Source organism: Schistosoma haematobium, chromosome 5 (assembly GCF_000699445.3).
Source record: "Schistosoma haematobium chromosome 5, whole genome shotgun sequence".
NCBI lineage: Eukaryota > Metazoa > Platyhelminthes > Trematoda > Strigeidida > Schistosomatidae > Schistosoma > Schistosoma haematobium.
Window position 1 is genome coordinate 19,014,309 of NC_067200.1, and position 24,478 is coordinate 19,038,786.

Below are 24,478 nucleotides of genomic sequence, written 5' to 3' on the forward strand. Positions count from 1 at the left end.
TCTTGAGTTATGCCCAGTCTATTAATTACTACCTCCCACATTCACAGCCACATTTGGCTAAATCTTGCACAACTGTTGCTTCCTATTTTATGGTACGATGTGGTCTGTCTGGTTGGTATATAAACCCAGTATGTTTGAAATACATGATTCATATTACAAAGGCTGAGATTGGTGTTCTGTACTTAACTGGCTGGGATAGGCGGAAAGCAGGACCAATAAAGACTCTAGACTGCTCGTACGGGTTTACACGTCATTAGTCCAGTCGATAATTCACTGTTCTCTAATTGGCGGTATCATCACATTATACATTGATAGGGGCACAAACTCACAAGTTATAACAGTTTCATAATGACATTTTCCAGATTTATTGAAATTCATAATCATCAATAAACTGATATCATTTTAAAAGGTTCTTGTGAAGACCACGGAACAATGAATAGCTCTTTAAGCCTAGTTTAAGGGTGGCTAAATTTCATTCACAACCATTAAATATTTCAATCGGGATATTATCAATCAGTCCATGGTTTAGACTTCAGTCATTGATTATTTTTTACTTTGAAATGCTTTGTAATATATTGTATGATTCTTGTTTAATATTATAAATGCATTACTATGGAATTCTCTCCTTGAATAGTTCTATACATGTCATAGTAAACCAGTAATTGAGTACAAGTTAGTGTTATAAGTAATTTCATTCAAATAGTTAAGATCATGAGTCGATTGAAGCTAGACCACCATGGAAAACCTGAAAGTACTGGATGGTCGTTTCGTCCTAATGTGAGACTCCTCAGCAGTGCTCATACACGATCCCGCCTCGTGAGATTTGAACCTGTTGTGACGCTATGGCTCACTAGTTATCACGTAATCTATTCGCCAATCAAAATACGACTTATTCACTCTTGTACTGTACCAAACCAATGACGTCGAACCAGTCTGATCAGCCTACCGTCTTATTGGTGCGTTGATCGTCTAACCCATCTAGCTGAGTCCAGAATGTCAATAACAGCCTCCACTATGCGAATCATTTATTTTAGACATACTGGGTTTATATATCAAGCAAACAGACCGCAACGCACCATAAAATAAGAAGTAACATTCATACACAAATAAGCCAAAAAGTGTCTGTGAACGTGGGAGATAGTAATTAATAAACTGAGTATAACTTATGAACAGTAAGTCGTACAATAATAATCTATAGGTCAAAATGAAGCTTATAATAAGGGAAATATAGGTATATACAATCTAATTACAGAATAGTTATACCATAAGAATATACAGATAATATTAGTCCATCAATAGGTCTCAGAAGTTACTCGTAATTTAATCTTTGCTAGGATATAACAGAACTCAAGACTTTCGGTCTCACGTGAGAACACTTAACTTATAGGCCAATGAGCTGGCTGGCATCCAACGGTAATATTGTCTAACTTCAGCTAATCCACGAAATTGAACGACACATCTACCATTGTCATCAATGAGTTACTATCTTTCACCAGATAGAATATACTCACTAGTAACTGATTTCAAGAGATGATTTTTTAGAGTTCTAGTCTACAGTGAATTATTATCTTACAACAGATCCAATTGAATTCCAATACTTCTATGTTTTCCATCATAATCTAGCTTCAATGAATTCATAATTTCAACTATTAAAATGAATACAATCTTCATAAAGAAAAACCTCCTTCTGGTACTAATTTCATTGAATTAGAATAAACAAACTCACAACGGAATCATACATATGAAGTATTGAAATTACATTGATCAAATAACAATTGAATACAATGAAATAAGTAGTATGTTTATCACATACATAAAATATCACCATTTAATATACATTAGGAACTGGTTATTACTATTATTATTACTATTATTAATGTGTATTGATACTGAACATGATTATTTAGATGAATCTCATTATTGTTATGGGAAAAAAATAATGATCATCTCTGTAATAAAATCAATTGATTAGAGATCAATCAATATTGATTATCAATAAATCATGGAATGTTTCAAAGAATGTTTTGTTCTTAGTATTTTCATTTCATCACTACATAATCATCATTAGTGAATGATCATTTCATTATCTTTGATGAATTCAATTAGTGATAAACATTGTTATATTAGAAAGGAATCTAGTTGAATTAGTTAGATCCAGTTCGATTTGATATGTATAAATAAATATTAATTAAGAAAGTAGATATGAAAGCTTTTCAAAATAAAATGTTGTTTATCATAGCAGACTACTGAATAAGAATATAAGTAGTCTAAAAAAATAAAGCAAATATTTAGCATTAGGTTATACATATTTATGTTATATTTGTTCTGTATTAAATTTTTTGAATTTTGGTTTTTGTAAATTGAAATGTGAATTGAGTTTAGCTGTAATAAATTTAAAGAATAAGCCGTATGAATTCAGAGAACGTAGTTTATAACGTGTGTGTAAATATTACAAATAATCAAATTTCAAAGGGTGTGTAGTAAACTCACTATAATATTATCAAATGCTTTTTATTCTCTTAGAGAATGTATAATGTCACTTGTTTTGTAACGTTGTCATTACCATTGATCACATTCCTACTTACCGATGTAAAAGTTTTATTTTGTTTTAGTTCTATAGTAATAATATACTTGTTCGTTTACTTAAACTTCAATAATACTTACAACTTTAACCCCCCATGGAGGAGCATAGACCATCCACCAGCACTCTCAATCCCAACCTGTGCCGGGCGATCTTTTCCAGCTATTTCCAGTTGTTATTGATCTTTTTCGAATCTGCTTCGAATTCCCAACGTAATGTGTTCTTCGGCATTCCTCTTTTCCACTTCCCTTCATGATTCCAAGTTAGTGCTTGTCTCGTGATACAGTTTGATGATTTCCTCAATGTATATCCTATTCACTTCCAACGTCTTTTCCTAATTTCCTCTTCAGCTGGAAGCTGATTTGTCTTTTTCCACAGTAGGGTGTTGTTGATGGTATCCGGCTAACGGATATTGAGTATCTTGTGTAGACATCTATTTATGAATATTCGTATCTTTTTGATGATGGTTGTAGTAGTTCTCTTAGTTTCAGCTCTGTATAGTAGGTGTGTCTTGACGTTTGTATTGAAGATTGTGACTTTGATATTGGTTGACAATTAGTTTGAGTTCCATATATTATTCAGTTGTAAGGATGATGCCGTTAATTTGCTAATCTTTGCTTTCACATCTTCATCAGATCCTCTTTGTTCATTGATGATGCTGCCAAGGCACGTGATCCAGTGTAATCAGGGAAAGATAAATATAATACCACTAATAGTTGATTGGTAACTTTCCTCGTTCAACCCAGCATAAACTAATTATTATTCAGTCATCTTCAATAATGTAGTTTGTATGAAATGTATTATGTCAAATGCATTTTTCAAAGATAGTTATGTCTATCCACTGGATCTTCTACAATGATCATCCCTAAGCCTAATTAATCAGAAAAATTAGAAAGATAACAGTTTATGTAACAATACCATTTCCAGTGTATTTCATCCTACTTCAGGCTAGTCAGATGGATATATCTGCTAAGGTTGATGGAACAGTGCATGATGCTATTGTTGTGTGCTAGGTTTAAAGAGAATTACATGCTATATGCATGGAAATCCGCCCCATTATTGTCCCTTCCTAACATTAGTCTAACATTACTAAATATACTATCTTTGAATATAGGTGAGAAATTACCTTAATGATGACGTCTCAGACTATAAATTTGTGTAACGCGTAATCAATTGTTCTGGGGATATCAGTTCTTTTAGCATTACAGTTGTAATTTGCCAACAGGTGCTGAGAATCAAGAAACCTAGGTTCGAATTTCCTTGTACACCTGTATCCTTGGTGGGTACGGAGTTGGGAAACTCTGATTACAAACCAGTGGCTCACATAGGCCCCAGGATCCTAAGGAAACAAATGGCGTATGAACCGATTGTTGGTCACCAGCTACCATGGAACTGCATCTCCTGTCGTCGCTCCACTGCCTTGTCGGTCAAACCTTTAGGTCGAGGGCTACGGGTTTGGCCCCCTAAGAAAACCATCTGTTTAAGCACCCGGGTAGTATCCCAACTGTCACGTAAATTGAGTGATTTATGTGGCGCATATCTATTTGATGCCTCATTGTACCAATGTTTATGTGTTTAAATAAATAGAAAATAAATATCTTACATCTCAATAAAGTGCACACGGTGTCAAGTCGCTGAACATAGTAGTCACGCTGAAGGTTGGTCGATAAAATTCACTCAGCGCTAAACGACTTAAACGAACATAGTCAGTGATCAATCAATTAAACGAGAGAAAAGGGTGAGACTATAATTTATGGACAACCCTAAGTGACCTTGGGAACTTTCAGCTAATTAGAAATGTAGTCAGTATAAAGTAAGAATATATTATACAAACAAAAAAATTTAGAGTGGACATCCTTCTTTAACATGGTCATAAAACTTTTCAAGGTTAGAAAGAGGCTCTGAAGTTCTGAAATCGTAATGCATACGGTACAGGAACTCATCTATATGACTCCATCGCCGACCTCTGAAGTTATGATAAGGTCGTGAAAATTCTCTTAGCCTCTACCATATTGCTTCTATATAATTGATGTGTATTCCCATGCTGGGATCTACAAAATGTCGCCCGTGAACGACGATACTGTGCTCGTAACTAAGTCTAGATAGGCATCAATATGCTCTCCAGTCATCGGTTTATATTGTGGTACTCGGTTACACATACTTTCGTATAATTGGTATTATCGTTGTGGGCTGTCGATTTCTCACGCGCTAGAAGTGTTCCCTTTGAGATTATATATCATATATACCAAAGACCTGTTAAGTACACCTAATTAAGTGCTACTCGTGCCGTCGTCTTTAACACTTTCTTTAGTGAATTCGTGTTTTTTAATGATTATTTAGTCAATTTCTACGATTCTGCCGATTCCTACAAGTTAATGAATCAAGCTGGTCATTTTTATTGCACATATAAATCGACAGTACACATACTTATAGGAGATTTGTGGGAACTGTAGAAGTTTCACAGTTTAAATCACAAAGTGATTGTAGCTGGACCATTATTGGAAAAACGGAAGGGCTGGAAGGTCGTTTCATCATAGTATGGGACTCATTAGCAGTGCGTTCAAGAACCCAGAGCTGGGAATCTAACCCAAGACCTTTGATCTCGCTGGAGAATGCCTAACGTTTGGACCACTGGATGACACAGTGGTGTCCAGCTACAATCAATCCACGATATTGTATAACCCTAAATAATCCACAAACCAATAAACTCCTTAATCGGTTCATATGAGACAGGTTTACTGATTATTCAATCCATTCCGCACGGAAATTTAGTATCCCATCAATCCAGCATTTGAGTAAATAACTTAGTAACTAATAATTGTGAACAAATAACTGGACATAATGAAGATATATGTAATTTGACAAATATCAAGATAATTCACATTCCTAGATTTAAGCAAAGTAAAAGACTTAGCATTGATATTTCAGTGTTATGGAAGTGATTGAGTTTGAAATTTTACCGGCTAACATGGATAGCTGATTTTCAGAGCTCTGAGAGAATCTGACTCAGTAATCTAAAGATTGAATGTTACCCATAAGGCTTAAAACTCAACGGTTCTGTCTCTCCTGAGGTTGTGGATGAGCAGTGTTGAAGGATACATGCCAGGACCAAAGAGTTAGTCAGTCGTACCTAGTTTTCATTGGTTGACCGTGATATGAAACTTCAACTGTTACTAATCATACCTCATAATTTATCCCTAACTTAATAATTGAATTCGTGAGCCAATTGGAGCTAGACCACCATAGGAAACCTGGGATCACTGGGCAGCCGTTTCATTCTAGTATGGGACTACTCAGCAGTGCGCATCCACCATCCCGCCCTCGGGACTCAAACCCAGGACCTGTTAGTCTCGCGCGTGAACCCCTAACCTTTAGACCACTGAGCCGGCCGGCATCCTATGGTGTTGATATCTAACTTCAACCATGCGAACGTTTGAGTTTGTTCGACACCATAATTTTATAACTACAATGTAGAATCTGAAATTTTGCTCTTAGATAAACATTCTACTCTCAATACAAACACACAGAAATTGAATAGATTGAATGATTAAATAGAATCTTCATCAAATGTCAAAACAACTACTTTCTTATCATCTGTAATGAAGCATCATCAACTGAATCATAATTGAATTTAGCGTTTTATTATGAACTGAGTCCAGCTGAATAAGATGAACGAACAACTGAAGCTCTAGTAAGAAGCCATGACCTATTAAACCAGTTAACTAATGCATGAAATAAACAATTTCCTATATCATTAAATAATGATCACACTTGGTTACTAAATAACTGAAAATACGAAATGATGAAATGAATGGAGTTAATTCGTGTCGGATAGAGAAGAGGTATCTACCTCAGTACAATGAAAGATGGTCGCACAATTTTATGAATTGATTAAACTTTGACACTGTTGGATGTCAGCAAGCTCAATAGTCGACAGGTTAAGCGTTCGCACATGAGACTGAAGTCCCTAGGTTCGAACTCCACGTGGCGGACGTAAAGGTTAGATCTAAGTTGTTAATGTGCATTGTTAAGGTGAATTATTAGTTTTGCAGAAAAACAAACAAACAAAAAAACAAAACAAAAATTACGTAACTCATTTAACACCACAGATCTTATATTAAGTAAACTAACACCAATGAAATAACCTGATCAATATAGTAAAACTTAAAATAAACAAGTAGCAACTAATTATTAATATTTTTAGTTTAAGTTAAACTAATTGTTAGCTCAAATTATTCAAAACACAATGTACCCTGTTAGTAAGAATGATGATGTCACAATAAAAAGACTTCAATATAAAAAGTATTAGAGGTGTGTTGATAGACAAGGCTGGAAATTTCAATTTGGAAAGAGGATAAACATTTGAAGGCACTGGACGGTCAATACATCATAGAATGAGACTCCTCGCTAGTGTGCATCCATGATCCTGTACTTGACAGTCAAGGTTAGAAACTTCGGTGACAATCACGAACACTTATCCTTTAGACGACTGAGCCGGTATCCAAAGGTGTTAATGTTTAAATACGGCTCAGTGGTCTAGAGGTTAAGTATTCGCAAGAGTGATCGGAGGTCCTGGATTCCAGTCCCGTATACAGGATCGTGGATGAGGACTGCTAAGGAGTCCAATACAAGGACGAAACGGCCGTCCAGTGCCTTCAGGTTTTCTACGGTGATCTATCTTACATCGACTCATGAATTTAAATATGAAAATTGATAAAATCTCCACAAATCTTCATTCTTAATATAAAAATCATTTTGTGTGTTTATCAGACTTTTGTTGAAATCGAATCGATCATCTAATATCATTCGATAAAACCTGTTAGAGTTGTCATAATTTATAAGTTTTTGCAATAAACATTCATCTAGACAATGGAACAATAGTATACACTTACAAATTATGCTTATATCTTACTTACTAACTTACGCCTGTTACTCCTCGTGGAGGAGCATAGGGCACCGACATATCTTACGTTAGAAGTATATTAATATTTTCTAGTAATTAATATATATATATATATATATATATATATATATATATATATATATATATATATATTAGTTGTTTGAATGTTCTCATGGACGTTTACAACTGTAATCGATCAGTCTCTTTTGGCACATGTGCATCCTATAAGGATTGCTTCAATATTGCAAATAAGTCAGAAAGATGTTTAAGTAGAGATGGATAATGACTAGTAATGAAATCTAGGATGGTTGTTTCGTCTTATTTGGAACTTGTTATTTGGATAAATTTTGAGTGAGAGGTAATTAATTCCAATTCCGGGGTGAATATCAATTCCGGGACACGAGTACATCCAGATGATGTATCTGATATAGAAGGAAACAAGTGTTCTGGATCCTATTGCTATCTATATCATTTAAACCAACTATCATATACATTACAATTTGGATTATTCAACTCATAATTGATACTTGATCAGATTTGATTCAAAATGATTAGTATCAAAAGTGATTTTGTGAATATCATAGTGATTATATTACTTGAAATAATGAGTCAGTTAAATGTAAACCACCATAGAAAACCTGAAAACATTGAACATGGATGCTCACTACTGAAGAGTCCCATAATAGGACGAAACAATTGTCATGATCTCAATTATTAATAAAAAATTCTTAAACAATGAATGTGGATAATTGTTAGATTGATAGTGTTGTCATTAATTTTCATGATTGAATTGTTCAATGATTTAAAATCGAGTTTTTGTTTATTCAGTAAGGGACTTTGTCTGACACGGTTCAGAACCAATTACAATGGTGTAAATTTATATACTCTTTGTCTTCCTTTAAATCATGAGATTAAAAGTTATTTTATATCATACTTTCTACTCACTAATTCTTTCTTTAAACATTAGTACCATTGAAATGACTACTTCTATGAATTTGATATTCATCTTGTTGTACTAATAAGGTATGACAATATGGATCAATGTATCTAGTTGCCTGATCTTACATTGTAACTAAAAGACTGATTGATTAAAACAATACATTGTAAACAATTTGGTTAGAACAATTAGTTAAATTGATTAAATAAAATGACAAATAATTATCCCAATTGATTAAGATCATGAGTCCGTTGAAGCTAGATCACCATGGAAAACCTGAAAGGACTGAACGGCCGTTTCGTCCTATTGTGGGACTCCTCAGCAGTGCAGATCCACGACTTTGCCTCCTGCAAAGATTAGAACCCAGGACTTAACAGTCTCGCGCGCGAGCACTTAACCACTAAACCACTGAGCTGACTGGCATCCAACGGTATTAATATCCAACTTCAACTAATCCACGAAATTGAGCGACACACCCACCATTGTCATTAATGAGTTACTATCTCACAACAGACCTGGTTGAACTCCATTGGTCACTACTTCTCACTAGAACTCCAGGATATACTTCTTGAAGCCAGTCATTAGTGAGCATATGCTGAAGAGTCCCACAACAGAACGAAACGGCCATCCAGTGCACTCAGGTTTTCCATGATGGTCTAGCTTCAACGGACTCATGATCTTAACCATTGAAATTACTAATAATATCCAAAAAAACCCATCTGAAAATAATTATTCATTTAGTTAGTTAATCAATAAAGTTAGTTGATAGTTGAATTCAAGAATTCATTCAAACTGAACATAACCAATAGAAAACTTGGAAGTATTGAGTAGTTGTTATTAACTCAATGATAAGTAGAATAAAGAAAGAAAGTTATTTAGATGAATGATTTACTTTAGAAAGAAAATAGTATTAATTAACTTCTAAGCCATGTCCATTTTTTAACACTTGGATGGAGATGACTTGGTTTCATTGGTATGTCATAATATCTTTCTGAAAATAATATTAAATAGAGTAATGTATATATATATATATATATATATATATATATATATATATGTATTATTATGTAATATCTACCTATTATGTAGGATGTAAATAGTATTCTATTGTATGTGTTGGAGACGTTAGATCCTCAGAGCTCACTTGGGAAAGGATCTAATTTTGTAATTTTATTTAGAAAATTTGAATTTCTTTGTTTTCGCGCCAAAGGCGCTTTTGTCACCTTCATGTCGTATTTCTCACTGGGAAATATCTTAAATGCTATTGGTCTGTTGTGTCTTTTAGTATGCTATTGGGTAACTTTTCCCAAGGGCGGTTTTTTACTATATATATATACGTTTTGAAATGTGTTTGTTGTTATCGCTCGTTTCTGGCTGTTTCCAGAATATACTTCCTTCTAGTTAGCGGGGCTGTGACTCATCAATAGCTAGCTTATTGGTCTTTGGTCATTGAGTCATGTTTCTCGTTCTCAGATTAAGTGAACTCGTGATAGCTTCAACCCTAGCAGTATGAATCAATTTAATTCAAGCCTTTCTTATAACAATGCAGTTTAATATCAAATGGGAGTCTTGTGGAGATTTTAGTAATTTGAATAGTTGAATTCATGGGTTAATTAAATCTAGATCACCATGAAAAACTTGAAAGTACTAGATAGCCGTTTTGTCCTAGTATAGGACTGCTGAGAGATATACATTTACAATTCCTTACATGCGATTTGTATCAAGGACCTTCGATGGCGAGACTGTAATTTATGGACGATCCAATCAGAAGTGTTCGAGTAATTTCAAGGTCACGGAGCCAAGTTCAACACCTGATGCTCACATACGATCGGTTTACAGCGGATTTTAGTGAAGAGGTGATTATTGAGAGGCTACAAGAGATGAGATTACTAAGAAGTTCTTGTACATGTGACTGTGGTTATCAAGTGACTGCAGTAAAGTGTGCAGACTACTGTGATGAGATTGTATTCCATTGTTCTTCATGTTGGAGGACATATGTGCAATTAAAATGACACGTCTACACCAATCATTCGGAGGAGTAGGAAGTATTGTGGAAATAGATTAAACAGTAGTGAGAAAGCGAAAATACAACAGGGGACGTAGTATCAAGGAAGATTTGCTAAGTAGCACTTCCGTAAATATACTTGACAGGTACTTGAAATTTATGATCGATCAAAACAGAAGGGGCATTTTCAGAGGGTCAGAAACCGGCAAGCAAGCACAGTAATACCAATTATACAGGAATACGTGCAGCCGGGCATTACAGTATATACGGATGATTAGAGAGCTTATAGATGCCTACATAGACTTCGGTATGTGCATCATGTCGTAGTGCACAAGCTCCATTTCGTCGACCCTACAACCGGCGTTTATACTAATAATATTAAAGCTTTGTGGTCCAGACTGAAGGAATTTTTAAGACCGTACCACGGCTCTAGAGGACGACTATTACGGAGCCATATGGACGAGTTCCTATATCGTATTCATTATGATTTCAGAACATCTGAACCTTTATCAAACCTTAACAAGTTTTTAAATCACGTCAAAGAAGAATATCCACTGTAATTCATTAGTTCCTTATAATATATTTTTACTTTATACTGACTGTCTTCTGATTGGCTAATAATTGTCGAGGTTCGTTCAAGGTTCGTCCATAAATTAGAGTCTCGCCCTTCAATCAATTGATGAAATTGCATCACCATCTACTATTGTCTTTAGTAAGTTACTATCTCACAGTGCTTCCAGGTTTTTCATAGTGATCTTGCTTTAAATTGATTCATGAATTAAATTATAAAGAAAATACAGCTTAAGTCTACTTAGATGAACAAGTTGACGATGATATAACAAAATATTTTGAATTCTTCCCTAATAAATAATATTTTCTCAGTATGGAAATAAATATGTTGGATGTAAAAGATGTGAATATATACTTAGTCAGATGTCTGAATAACTCTCTGTGTGTACAGTGTTGAATACCATATCAAAGGTACTTTTACATTGGAAAACAGTTCGAACCTATTGGAAAGTATACTTTGATTCCTTTTTATAAATTAAAACAAATTAAGAAAGATAATATTTGAAGAATACAATAGATTCTTTGTTCTCTTGTATATATATGTAAGTGAAGTTAGTCAATAAGCTACAATGTAGGACAAGGCATATATACACATAGGTCTATGATGCCATACCTCATTAGCACAATAAGATGAACACCGAAATCATAGAAGTAGTTAATTCAACCATTGGTTACGATTGTCACGCGGACCCCAACCAAGTAGTCTGCATCTCCCAACATGGCTCAGACTAGAAGTTAGTGAATTCAAGCACTGCTGTCACATTTTGGTTTGACCGCCCCTAACTTTCTTCCAACCATCCTCAACACTGGTCAGCATTGCACGTCGTGGTGATCGGTGTTCAGGAACACAAAAACATGACCCAACCATCTTAGTCGATGAAGATTCACAACCTCATCAACTGATTTACTATCATTTCCTAGTACCCTGCGTCTAATCTCACTATTACTTACTCGGTGATCGCCGCAGATACGAGCAATATTTCCAAGACATCTGTGGTCAAATACTAGTGGGTTACAAGTATCTTCTACTCTTAATCGCCACATTTCGCAGCCGTGAAGTAGAACAAAAAAACTGTCAAGCAGTACACTCGCCCTTTAAATGATAGACGGATATCTGGCCTTTGCCACAGGTCATGTAACTTGGTGAAAGTCAGACGAGCTTTTTGAGTCCGTACAGAGATTTCGTCAGACACCAACCCATTTGGGGTGATCAGAATTCCAAGATAAGTGAATATATCGACAGGTTCCACTACTTTATTCCTTATCCTTAGTTCAGGTGTTGACTCAGGCCAGTCCTTTAGTAACAATGTGCATTTAGAGGGAGAGAAGTGCATCTCAAACATCTTGGCATTGTTGCTCAGTGCTACCAAAAGACTCCGGATTTTATCAGCATCTTCACCAAACAGGAATATTCGATCTGCATATTCAAGGTCAATATGTAGACCTCCTGGTAGGAGATCAATTCCTGAAAATCCAGACGACGAAAACGTTATTTTCAGAAGTAGGTCTTTGATGAAGTTGAACAAAAATGGATATAATGGAGAGCCTTGATGAACACCGCTTGCAAAATCAGATGATAATTCGCCATAAGCTCTCACTCGATTAGTAGTGTTCGAGTAAAAAGCCCTAACAAGGTTTATGTTCTTCTGAGGTACACCTTTCAATGACAGACACTGTCACAGAACCTCTCGGTCTACAGAGTCAAATGCTGCTTTTAAGTCAAGAAGGACCACTATTGTCGGACGCCGATAAGCATGTCTGTGTTGTAGAATCTGACGAATAGTGAATATGTGGTCAACGCAGCCACGATCAGGTCTGAAACCAGCCTGATTTCCTCATGTTTGCAGTTCATGAGTCTTTGTTAGGCGCCTAATAATTATTGAGGCTAGTATTTTAGATGCTATGTTGGTCAAACTAATACCTCTATGGTTATCACAAAATGATTTTGACCCATTCTTATATATTGGGACAATTAGGTATTGCTGCCATTACGTCGAACTCCCAAATTTTAGCTAAAATATAAGTTAACCTAATCACTAAAACTAGACCATCATCCTTAAAGACTTTTGGGGCCAATCCATCTGAATCAGATGTTCTTCATCGTTTCAGACTAGCTATAGTTTTTTGAACTTCCATTAGAGTCGGGAGACCTACTTCAATGTTCCATTCATGCTGTTTGAGAATGATAGGTAGTATGTAAATGAAAAGAAAGTAATGAAAATCGAATAAATTAATAATCACATTCAGTCAATGTTATCTTTTTATGTTGTTGCTTGATTTGACTGTTAAGTAGAGAATATATTGATTTCTCTGTTGAAATCATCATACCACTGGGTTATCCTATTCTATACATAGTTTTGTTGTTGTAATAATAAGGGAGCAGTTTAATCAGAAAATCTGACTTACAACTTTCTTTTATTAATGACAACAAGTGTAACTGATGCCTTTTATTATTATTATTATCAGAAGGGGTTTTGTGGAGATTGTAGTAATTTCAATAGTTGAGATCATGAGTCAATTGAAATTAGATCATCGTAGAAAGCCTGGAAGCACTGAACGGCCGTTTCGTCCCATTGTAGGGCTCCTCAGAAGTGTTTATCAACGACCCCGTCTTGCTGGATTCAAACCCAAGACTTACCAGTCTCGTGCGCCAGCGCTTGTTCACTTAGTCAGACTAATAGTGTCGGTATTTGAAGTGGTAATATACTGACATTCTAGTCAGGCTCGTCACATGTTCTTAATATGAGTTATATTGTAGTTCTATAGAATAGACACTGGAAGTGTATTCAGTGCAGATATTCGTCTCAGGTAAATTAACGTTCTATTCTTGTAAACAAAGAAAATCGTCCGTTATAACACACTTTTAGTCTTTCTTAGAAATAATCAGATTATTTAGAATGTATTCCATCAAAAACTGGATTTATCGTCAAATTTAATGTGGCATATAATATTCTCATTTTGTTTCCATTATTCTAATGAATAACTAATTACAAGTTGATAGACCTAATGTTTTTTGGTTGGAGGTAGTCAACATGAAGTCTTGGATCTAGGTTTCGTGCTATTCGGCACTCATCGGCAAAGTGTACCTTTAGTCTTGAGGGAACTGATGCTCCCTGATGGATTCGATCCCGTATCACCCAGCTTCACAGTCAGAGACGTTACCACTGGGATATCAGGGCAGCGACTGACCTTCTGTCAGACTGAGATGTATTCACAATTGATTAATCACTGGGTGATAATCAATGTTATATGTGTCCAGTTCTTCTTAGTGCAGATCGAATCCTATCGACCAAGTTTGAAAATGTTCAATAAATGAGTTTCTGTTCAACTTATTTTATGCATTGAATAAATAAATTTAAATGATAAATATATATGTTTATATATCGGTTGATACTCACCGTAATCTACGTTTGTAACCATAATTGCTAAAGTGATTTGAGAGAGATTGTAGAGTTTGAAAAGAATAGACAAATGGTGACCAATATAAAGAGTAATAAAAAAAACCCAATTATTGTTTTCAATAAAATCAAGAATCGATCTAAGTTTGACAAACTTTGAAAATCTGTAAGTACTTAGGAACCATTTCATTGTAGTATAAGACACCTCAGCGGTATTTATTTATTAACCTCATAAGTGGTAATGGAACCTATGCCCCCTTGGTCTCACTTGTCAATAATTAACTTCTAGACCACAGAGGCGGTACAAAAATATTGTGAATGTCTAGGTTCAGTCCATGAAAATATGTTTGTTTAGGCCTTTTAGAGTCTATGTCTATGATGTCATTAGTTTTTTATTGAAAGGCAAATGATATGTTTAGAGTTACCTTGTAGTAAAACCTAGAAGGTAAGTGTATTTAAGTCCCTAAACTTGCAGGTAAGATATTTATCATTTATTCACTACATTCTTATCTTGAAATATCAGAGCGTTATCTACTAGGTAAGTTCTCTTGTTTGGAAAATACTAATAACCAGTGACGCTTGTCTTTATCAATTGTTTAGTGTATTACACTTGATTATTAAGAAGGTAACCCATATTTGAAACTCGACCACTCTACACTAATAAACAACATCCGTATGTATTAAAAGACATTTATCAACAGAGGATGACGACAAATAAGAATATTTACAGATTCCAACATGACTATGACATCTAATACACCTAGATAAATCATAACATGCAAGATCAAACGTTATAAGTTGATTTCTCACATGCAAAGCTGTGGATGCACACGAAGATGAAACGATCGTCCAGTGCTTCTTAATTTTCAATGGTGATCAAGATAAAGTCAGTGCATGATTTGAAGTCTGAAATTCTTTCAACGTTTGTGAATCTCTCTATTACTAACTTACACATGTATTCCTGTTACTCCTCATAGAGTAGCACAGGACACACACCAGAACTCTCCATCCAACACTGTCCTGGGAAATCCTTCCCAGCTCCTTCCAGTTGTTATTCATCCTATTCATATCTACTTCAATTTCCCCACGTAATGTGCTCTTTGACCTTTCTATTTTTTGCATCCCTTCATGATTCCAAGTTAGTGCTTGACTCGTGATACAGTTTGGTGATTTCCTCAATGTGTGTCCTATTCACTTCTAACGTCTTTTCCTAATTTCCTCTTCAGTTGGAAGCTGATTTGTGTTCTCCCACAGTAGGATGTTGTCGATGGTATCCGATCAATGGATATTAATTATCTTGCGTAGACAGTTATTTATGAATATTCGTACCATTTTGATGACGGTCGTAGTAGTTCTCGAAGTTTCAGCTCCGTACGGTAGAACTAACTGTCTTGACGTTCGTATTGAAGATTGTGATTTTAATATTGGTTGACAATTATCTTCAGTTTCATATGTTCTTCAATTGTAGGAATGCGGATCTTGCTTTGTCAATCCTCGCCTTTACGTCTGCAAATTTCCCTATATTAAATATTTTAAATTTGGCTTGCCAAATTGATATTTAAAATTATAACCTGGTAACTAGATGTCTGTTATGTTCATAATTGATTTACGGATATTTATACTTAGTAACAAAATTCAAATGAAATCATATTTCTTCGTTAGATTTATTTGACATTTTTCTGTTTGAATAGTTGAAATTATGAGTTAATTGAAGCTAGACCACCATGGAAAGCCTGGAAACACTGGACGGCCGTTTCGTCCCAGTACACAACTCAGCGGTGCTCATCCACGATCCTGCCCGGCGATATTCGAACACAGGACCTATCGGTTTCGCGCGCAAACACTTAACCTTTAGACTGGCATCCAACGGTGTTAATGTCTAACTTCAACCAATCCACGAAATTTAACGACACATCCACCATTGTCTTCAGTGAGTTACTATCGCATTTTTATATATAGTAACAAATATATAAGAAATTCAGTAATTAACGCAAAGGTGCTCAATAATGACCAATTTGTATAGGTAATTCAAAGAGCTCTAGTGAAGAACTGTCGTCAGCAGGGCTTAGCCTTGTTATATATTAGATAAATGGCAATTAATAATGATCAAGGACTATCACAAATTTACCAGAGTTAGGAATATAAACTAATAGTTAACAACTCAGTAGTTTAAAGGTTAGACTATCACCATGAAGCCTGAAGGTCTTGGCTTTGACTCCTAGTGATAATGTAGACGTATCATACTAAGGGGTCTTATGATAAAAAATAGTTGTCCTATGCTTTCCACTCTTAAGTAGTTTTCTAATTAAAATCAATAACAAATTTGGGTTTTGCACTGAACATCTACACAGACTGTCTAACCGATTAACCGGAACTCAACGACTTATACTTACTTACTTACGCCTTTTGTTCATTTTTCTCATGTCTGTCTTCATTTCTCGACGTAATGTGTTCTTTAGTCTTCCTCTTTTCCTTAGGCTTTAAGGATTCCATGTTAGGGATTGTCTTGTGACGCAGTTGGGTGCTTTCCTCAATGTGTGTCCTATCCACTTCCAACGCTCCTTCCTGATTTATTCCTCCACTGGAATCTGGTTTGTTCCCTCCTATAGTTGGTTGTTGCTGATAGTGTCTGGCCAACGAATCCGAAGTATTTTGTGTAGACAACTGCTAATAAACACTTGTATCTTCTGAATGATGACTTTAGTTTCCGCTCCATATAGTAGAACTGTCTTGATATCTGCATCAGATTCACCATGTCCATCAATAATGCTGCCCTACTCGTATGACAATTTTAACTTGACTGATAACACATTTTTTTGGTACTTAAGGCATAATCAACATAAAACCCACCAATTCCGATTAATAACACACTGGTTCATTTTACAAGAATGTTTATTATTGCACAATAAGCAGATATGATGGTGGCTAGCAGTAGAATGCAGTATGCTCGTTCCATCCTGTTTTGAAATTCGTCAAACGGATGTACTTACATCTTAGAATTGATGTTCATTCTGAGACTCCAATCCACTATCGTCTGCTTTAGACATCATCGCAAAATCCACTTAGTTACTAAGTCCAGATTCATTATTTGAATTATCCCGTTGATACTACTGAATTTAATATTTCATCTTATGTAATAGAAAGATGATGGAATTATAATTGTACAGTTTGAATCAGTGCTAATTTAAATTTTTATTGAATTTATATTTTTAAGTATATACTACTTAAATTGTAAAATGAATGATAAGTAGTATGAAAAGAATTTTTTAGAAAGAGAAAAAAAAACAACAAAAAAATTTATAAATTACCAGGTGGTGGTGGTTTCTTTTTCTCACAGCAACATAAATTTCTTGCACGTTCACAAAATGATGGATGCATTTCCAAGTTAGATACACTGAAATGAAATTTGTTTATTTTTTAAACTTTATTCATCACTAACTGCATAGATGAGTTGCTTTTTTTTCAAAGTATGAATCAATCAAAGCTAGACCATCCTGGAATATCTAGAAATACTGGACATTTGTTTCGTTCTAGCATGGAATTCTTCAACAGTGTGTAACCATGATCCCCCCTCGCGAGATTTGAACCTAAGACTTTCGGTCTCGCGCGAGAACACTTAACCTCTAGACCACTGAGGTGTCTGGCATCCGATTGTGTTGATGTCTAAGTTCATCTAATTCACGGAATTGAGTGACGCAACCACCATTGTTTTCAGTGAGTTACTACCTTACAACAGACAGCATATGCTTACTACTGACTGACTTCGAGAGTTATTTCTTGGAGTTCTAGTGAAAAGCAGTAACCAGTGGAGTTCAACTAGGTCTGTTGTGAGATAGTAACTTACTAAAGACAATGGTAGACAGTGGCAAAATTTCATGGATTGATTGAAGTTAGACATTAACACCATTAAATGCCGGCCAAAGGTTAAGCCTTCGCGCGCGAGACCGATAGGTTCAGGGTTCAAATTCCGTAAGCAGGATCGTGAGTGCGCACTGCTGAAGAGTCCCATACTAGGACGAAATGGTCATTCAATGCTTTCAGGTTTTTAATAATGGTCTAACATTGATCCATTCATGATCTCAATCAGAAACTCAATAATCTTCACAACCCCATACTGATATTTATAAACACAGTTAGTATACAAAAATATCACTTCTTTTTTTAACAGTCAGCCAGTAACAACGTAGAACTTTGTACGTACATACATCAGTTCGAGTTGCCATACCATATTAGCACACAGATACAATTGTTCATTCAAATCCCATAATGGTAGAGGTAGTAAAAGTATAAGCAGTGATCGGAAAGATTAGGGTTTGAAGATGTTGGAAAGAGAAAATAGAGATATGAAGAATTTAGAAGATTAGCATTCGCGAGAACGCAAAGAGGGAATGCACCTACTCACACCATTGCAAATGATTTTGAACCATATCATTCAAGGTCTCTAACCATCGGTTTCTTTCATCTCGCGGATCTCAACCAGGTAGTCTACACCTACCAACATGGCTCAGTCCACTTGTCAATGACTTCATAGATTTGTGCCATGTTTTGGTTTGGCCGCCCCTAATTTCATCAAATAACCTCTGGTCATGAAATATAACTCAAGAGGTGGCATTTCAATCATAAACATATTATCAACTATAAATATTTTACTTACTCATTTAATAATCCTTTATTTCTAACTTCTTCAATTTCATGATCAACTTGATCTAAAAATTTTTGTAAATCATCTGATTCATTATCATCAGATCGTTTATTTCCTGATGGAGCTGATAGATTTTCTGGAAATGCATCAGGATCCATAAATACAGATCGATAACTAACATCTAAATTATAATCTAAAATTTTTGATGTTTGAAAATCTTCATCATCATCACCGAATGGATTCATAACACATAAAGCTACCTGAAAAATGTAGAAAAAAGAAATCCTCAGAAATTTTTAAAAACCAACATTCAAGAACTTTAAGAAAGACTATATATATATTCAGTGGAGCTTCGTGTAGAATTCTTCAGTCGATGGTTGATTTGGAAGTACTTCACCTAACTATATATATATATATATATATATATATATATATATATATATACATATTATTTACTTATTTACGCCTGTTGCTCCTCGTGGAGGAGTGTAGGCCGCACAATAGCACTCTCCACCCAACACTGTCCTGGCCAATCCTTTCCAGATCTTTCCAGTTGTTATTTATCCTTTTCATATCTGATTCTGTTGCGCGACGTAATGTGTTCTTTGGCCTTTCTATTTTTTTGCATCCCTTCAGGATTTCAAGTTATCGCTTGACTCGTGATGTTGTTTGGTGATTTCCTCAATGTACATCCAATCCATTTTCATTGTCTTTTCTTAATTTCCTCTTCAGTTGGGAGCTGATTTGTCTTCTCCCACAGTAGGATGTTGTTGATTGGATCCAGTCAGTGGATATTGAGTATCTTGCGTAGACAGCTATTTATAAATACTTGTACCTTTTTGATGATGGTTGTTGTAGTTCTCGAAGTTTCAGATCCTTTAAATATATTAGTTTACTTGCTTTTGTGGAGCATGTTATATCACCGCTACAAAGTATGCTTTTTCCAAACAAATTTTCTGGTATTCTCGTAGATAATTTTCAAAAGATGGTGTAAAGTTAGGTCAGATGAATAACGAGACAGAAACTTGTGGACAACAGGCTTGGTTTGCATAATCAAAAGTGACTTGCACAATTCCTTTTCCTAATATGATTCTAACCCGCCTCAATTTTGCTATCACTAATATTAGTAGTAATTATTAATACGTAATCGATAATTAATAGACTAGTAGCAGTTGTAAATAGTTAATCTTATATTTCTGATTGAGATCATGAACTGATTGATGTTAGACCTCCATTGAAAACCTGGAAGTACTGGACAGCTGTCTCGTTCTGTCGTGAGACTATTCGGCAATGCACACTCACCATCGTGACGTTTACGACTGAAATCGATCAGTTTCTCTCGGCACATATGCATCCTCTAAGGTTTGTATCAAAGTTGATACTAAGTCAGAAGAATGCTTAAGTAGAAATGGATGGTGATTAGTAGTGAAATGAAAGATCCTCATTTCATTCCATTTGAGATCATGTTATACAAGTGAGCATCTATAATCCTTGTTAAGATATGAATCCATGTCACATACCATTAGAAAAATATATATCAATTTCGTATATCATCAGCATTTGAATTGACTAAGGTATTACTCGCCATATCATAGTATTGACATGGTTTTTAATGGAGTGAAATAAGAAACCGATGTTTTTGTGCTTGTTAACAAGAATTCAGAAGCTCACTCACACTATTTTGAATCATTGAACGTATTCTACGCTATAAATTAGGCACATACTTCAACGACAAATCATCCTTAAAAAAAATTGTAATTTGATAGAACAGAAGTTTACCAGTTAGCCTCCACTTCACTGGTTCACTTCAAAGGTTCCTAATGGATTTAACCTTAAAAAAATTGAACCGAAATAAAATACCATGTTTTCATCATGTCTTTAACTTTATTTTCAGTCAATTGAATATGAAGGTGGTATCTGATTGCCTTTCAACTGTTCATTTTATACTAATAGTTGAATTCATGAGTTAATCTAAGCTAGATTACGATTGAGAATCTGGAAGAAGTTGATGGCCGTTTCGTTCTAGTATAGGACTTCTTAGCAGTGATCATTCACGTTTCCGTATCAAAGGGACTCGAACCCAGGATATTCGGTCTCGCATGAAAACTCTGGATCAGAAACCAACGATGTTAATATTTGATTTCAATCCAGCTACGATGTTTCGCGACCATCTTTTGTTGTTTTCAGTAAGTAACTGACTCACAACAGACACAGATTTACTCTACTAGTGATGATTTCTTAATAGAACTCAAAGAAATCCATCTTGAAGCTAGTCCCAAGTGAGTATATGATTATTATTAGAATAGAGGTTTGTGGAAATAGTAATAATTTTAACAGTTGAATTCATGAGTCGATTTAAACTAGACTACCATTGAAAATCTGAAAGCACTGAACGGCAATTTCGTCCTAGTATTGGACTCTTCAGCAATGAATTCAACTTTGAATATACTACAATCTCCACTAACCTCATTGTATTCTAATCATAGTTGGATAAACCATTTATCAAATTAAAGGTTACATATAAATTTTTTTCTAAAAAAAAATCAATCATTCTTACCTTTAACCAACCCATAAGGAATAAGAAAGAGAATATACTAAAAATTGGGACATATAAATCCACATTATGTTGACCATTTTGATTACGATGTTCAACAAATTGACAAGCGAATATTTGACACATAAAATAACTATAAACTGCTATAATTACAACCTATAAAGTAAATAATCATCAATGTATTACATAATCATATATAAATGAATAAAATAATGAATTAAACAATCATTTATGAATTATGATAGGAACTAGTTGAAGGTGTACAACATAAACTGATCAATGATTTGACCGTATAAAGTTTGATGAATGAAACATACGAACCATGTCGGGTAGAGAAGTTGAGATTGATTATGAATACAGTAGTGTTGAGTATTGTGGGAGGTATGAGGGTGGTTATCACTTCCCGGTTGTCCACACCGTGGAAGGGTTCTTTTGAAGGTGCCTGAAAAGGAAATTTGATTAGAGGTGGTTTTAGTGACCGGAGAGCGTGACCACAGTGCCCAAGGGACAACTGCTTGAGGTTGGTCACACACGACCTTTTTATGGGTGATTTTTGTGTTAGCTCCGTACTTGTTGAGACCTTACCTCTGGAGACGGGTTTCTGTGGGATAAAGCGGGGTGTGCACTTTTATGATCGACCTTTTCTAACCCCATCCCTTCTTATGGGAAGGCAGCACCACTGTCATGCTGGTTGTCTAAAGGAAACACCTTACTGCTGTCACACCTCTGTACAGTCAGCAGTACAACTTCGCCTTCGGATTTCGGGTTTGTTGCTTTTAGTCTTACCTCTCTTCAACCGACCTGTCTGGTATGGTAAGACCTTGAGGGATGGTTGTTCCAGCCAGTATAGCTCGATTGGTTCATCACGATAGGAAAGCTCGACCACCACATCAAGGTAGCAACAACGGTCGGGCGGGTAGAGAAGATGATTGCGTAATATCGTGGATTGGTTGAAGTTAGACATTAACACCATTGGATGCCGGCCAGCCCAGTGGTCTAGAGATTAAGCGTTCGCGTGTGAGATCAAAGGATCTGGATTTGAATTCCATGTGGCGGAATCGTGGATACGCATTGATAAGGAGTCTCGTACTAGGATGAAAAAGCCATCCAGTACTTTCAGGTTTTCAATGATGGTCTAACATCAATCGGTTCATGATCTACATGAAAAACATACAAATATACTTGGTGACTAATTCGAAAATATATTAGTGTTTGTCAATTGAGAGTAGAATGATAGTTTATTGATTCGTTAAGCTTTTATATACTGTATTTCTGTAAAATGGATTCAAATTAGCCTGATTATTGAGTAGAATGACTGAGACATTTTCGAGATAGAAAATCAATTCATTCATGATGTTTTATGATTCAAGAAATCTAGTCAAAGTACTCATTAGAAAATTAATTTATGATTTTCCTATTAACATTATTGAAAACTATATATTGAAAAAATAAACAGTGATTGATCACAAACAAATGGGAAGTTTCGAACAATCAAGAATCATCCTATTGCACAGAGTATTAGTTCTGTGGATAATGTAATAACATTTGAAACAAACGGTGTTAGGTTGAAGTCCCGGAATGAATGTGACGCGGTTACATCCAGCTGACCAGTTACGAATAGTACAAAAAGTGTTTTCATAGACTAACTATGATATATAATTGCCAATATTCTTTATAGTACGGCGAGACTATAATTTATGAATGACCTTCGAACGAATCTTAAGTGGCTAATCAGGAAACTGGTAGTTTAGAGTAAAAATGTATTATACAAAACCAAAGAATTAGAGTGAATACACTTTATAAGGTTAGAAAGAGGTTCAGCGGTTCTGGAATCATAATGCATATGATAGAGGAACTGATCCATATGGTTCTATAGTAGTCGACCTCTGCAGATATAATAAAGTCGAAAAACCTCTTTCAGCCTAGACCTTGTAGCTTCAATATTGCTTTTGTGCACTACGGTTTCTGGGTCCACAAAATGCTACTTGTGGACAACGACATGATGCACATAACCAAGTCTATGTAGGCATCGGTACGCTCTCCAGCCATCCGTTTATATTGTAGTACGCGGCTGCATATATTACCGTCTAATTGACCTGTCGTATGTTCCAAGGACCTGTGAGGTATATTTATGGAAGCGCTACTTACCCAGTCTTCTCTAACACTAAATCCTTTGTTGAATTTTCCTTTTCTGACAACTGTTTCGTCTGTTTCAACGGTCCTCATGACTCCTTCAACCGACTCGTGTAAGCTTGTCATTCTTACTGAGCATATATCTCTACAATACTCATACCATTGAACAGTCGAAGCTTCAGTAACATCTGCAAATGTTGCAGCCAGTTCTCAACAATGACCATAATTTGCCTTAGTCTCAATCTGGATCGAGCGAAAAATTCTTATTCTAGCAGACTTCTCCCTCCAACATATATTACATCGAAAAAGCATCAGCACAGTAGTCTGCACAAGGTCCACAAATCATTTGATTTACATAATCAAAAATCAAGGAATTTCTTAGTAGTCCCATATGTTGTGAACCATTTGCTGTGAACCGATCGTATATGAGCCTCTAGTACTGAAATTGTCGCTGTGACCTTGAAATCCCTCAAACGCTTCTGATTGGCTCATACATAAATTATAAAAATTACCTAACAATTATATCTTATAGTTTGTAACATGGATTTATTTTAGACAACTGTTGAAAACCCCGGGATCACTGGATGGGACTCCTCAATAATGTACATCTGTGATCCTGTTGGAAATCGAATCCACGACTTTCAAGTCTCACAACTGGAGCTTGAACGTTTTAGACCACTGGATTAGTACATATACTTAGAATAATTTAACAAGTCCTATGAAATATTCACTTTTAAATTCGCATAATATAAAAC

General features: G+C 35.3%; 1 protein-coding gene across 5 annotated transcripts in view; it reads right to left on the bottom strand.

The window, feature by feature from the left end:
* Positions 1-1,685: 1,685 nt before the first annotated feature.
* The window catches only part of MS3_00009324 (uncharacterized protein), a 60,244-nt gene continuing 37,451 nt past the window's right edge, over positions 1,686-24,478 (bottom strand). Inside the window, exons 7-12 of one of the 5 annotated variants that reach the window (XM_051217678.1) lie at positions 21,594-21,746; positions 19,049-19,296; positions 17,703-17,788; positions 14,395-14,421; positions 9,314-9,412; positions 1,686-2,382 (exon numbers count right to left, since the gene is read on the bottom strand). In XM_051217678.1, the coding sequence (XP_051065101.1) occupies positions 9,336-9,412; positions 14,395-14,421; positions 17,703-17,788; positions 19,049-19,296; positions 21,594-21,746 (591 nt within the window). In that variant the 3' untranslated portion in view covers positions 1,686-2,382; positions 9,314-9,335. The remainder of the gene's footprint in view (positions 2,383-9,313; positions 9,413-14,394; positions 14,422-17,702; positions 17,789-19,048; positions 19,297-21,593; positions 21,747-24,478) is intronic. The other 4 variants (XM_051217675.1, XM_051217677.1, XM_035729592.2 and 1 more) reach the window with 4 other exon arrangements.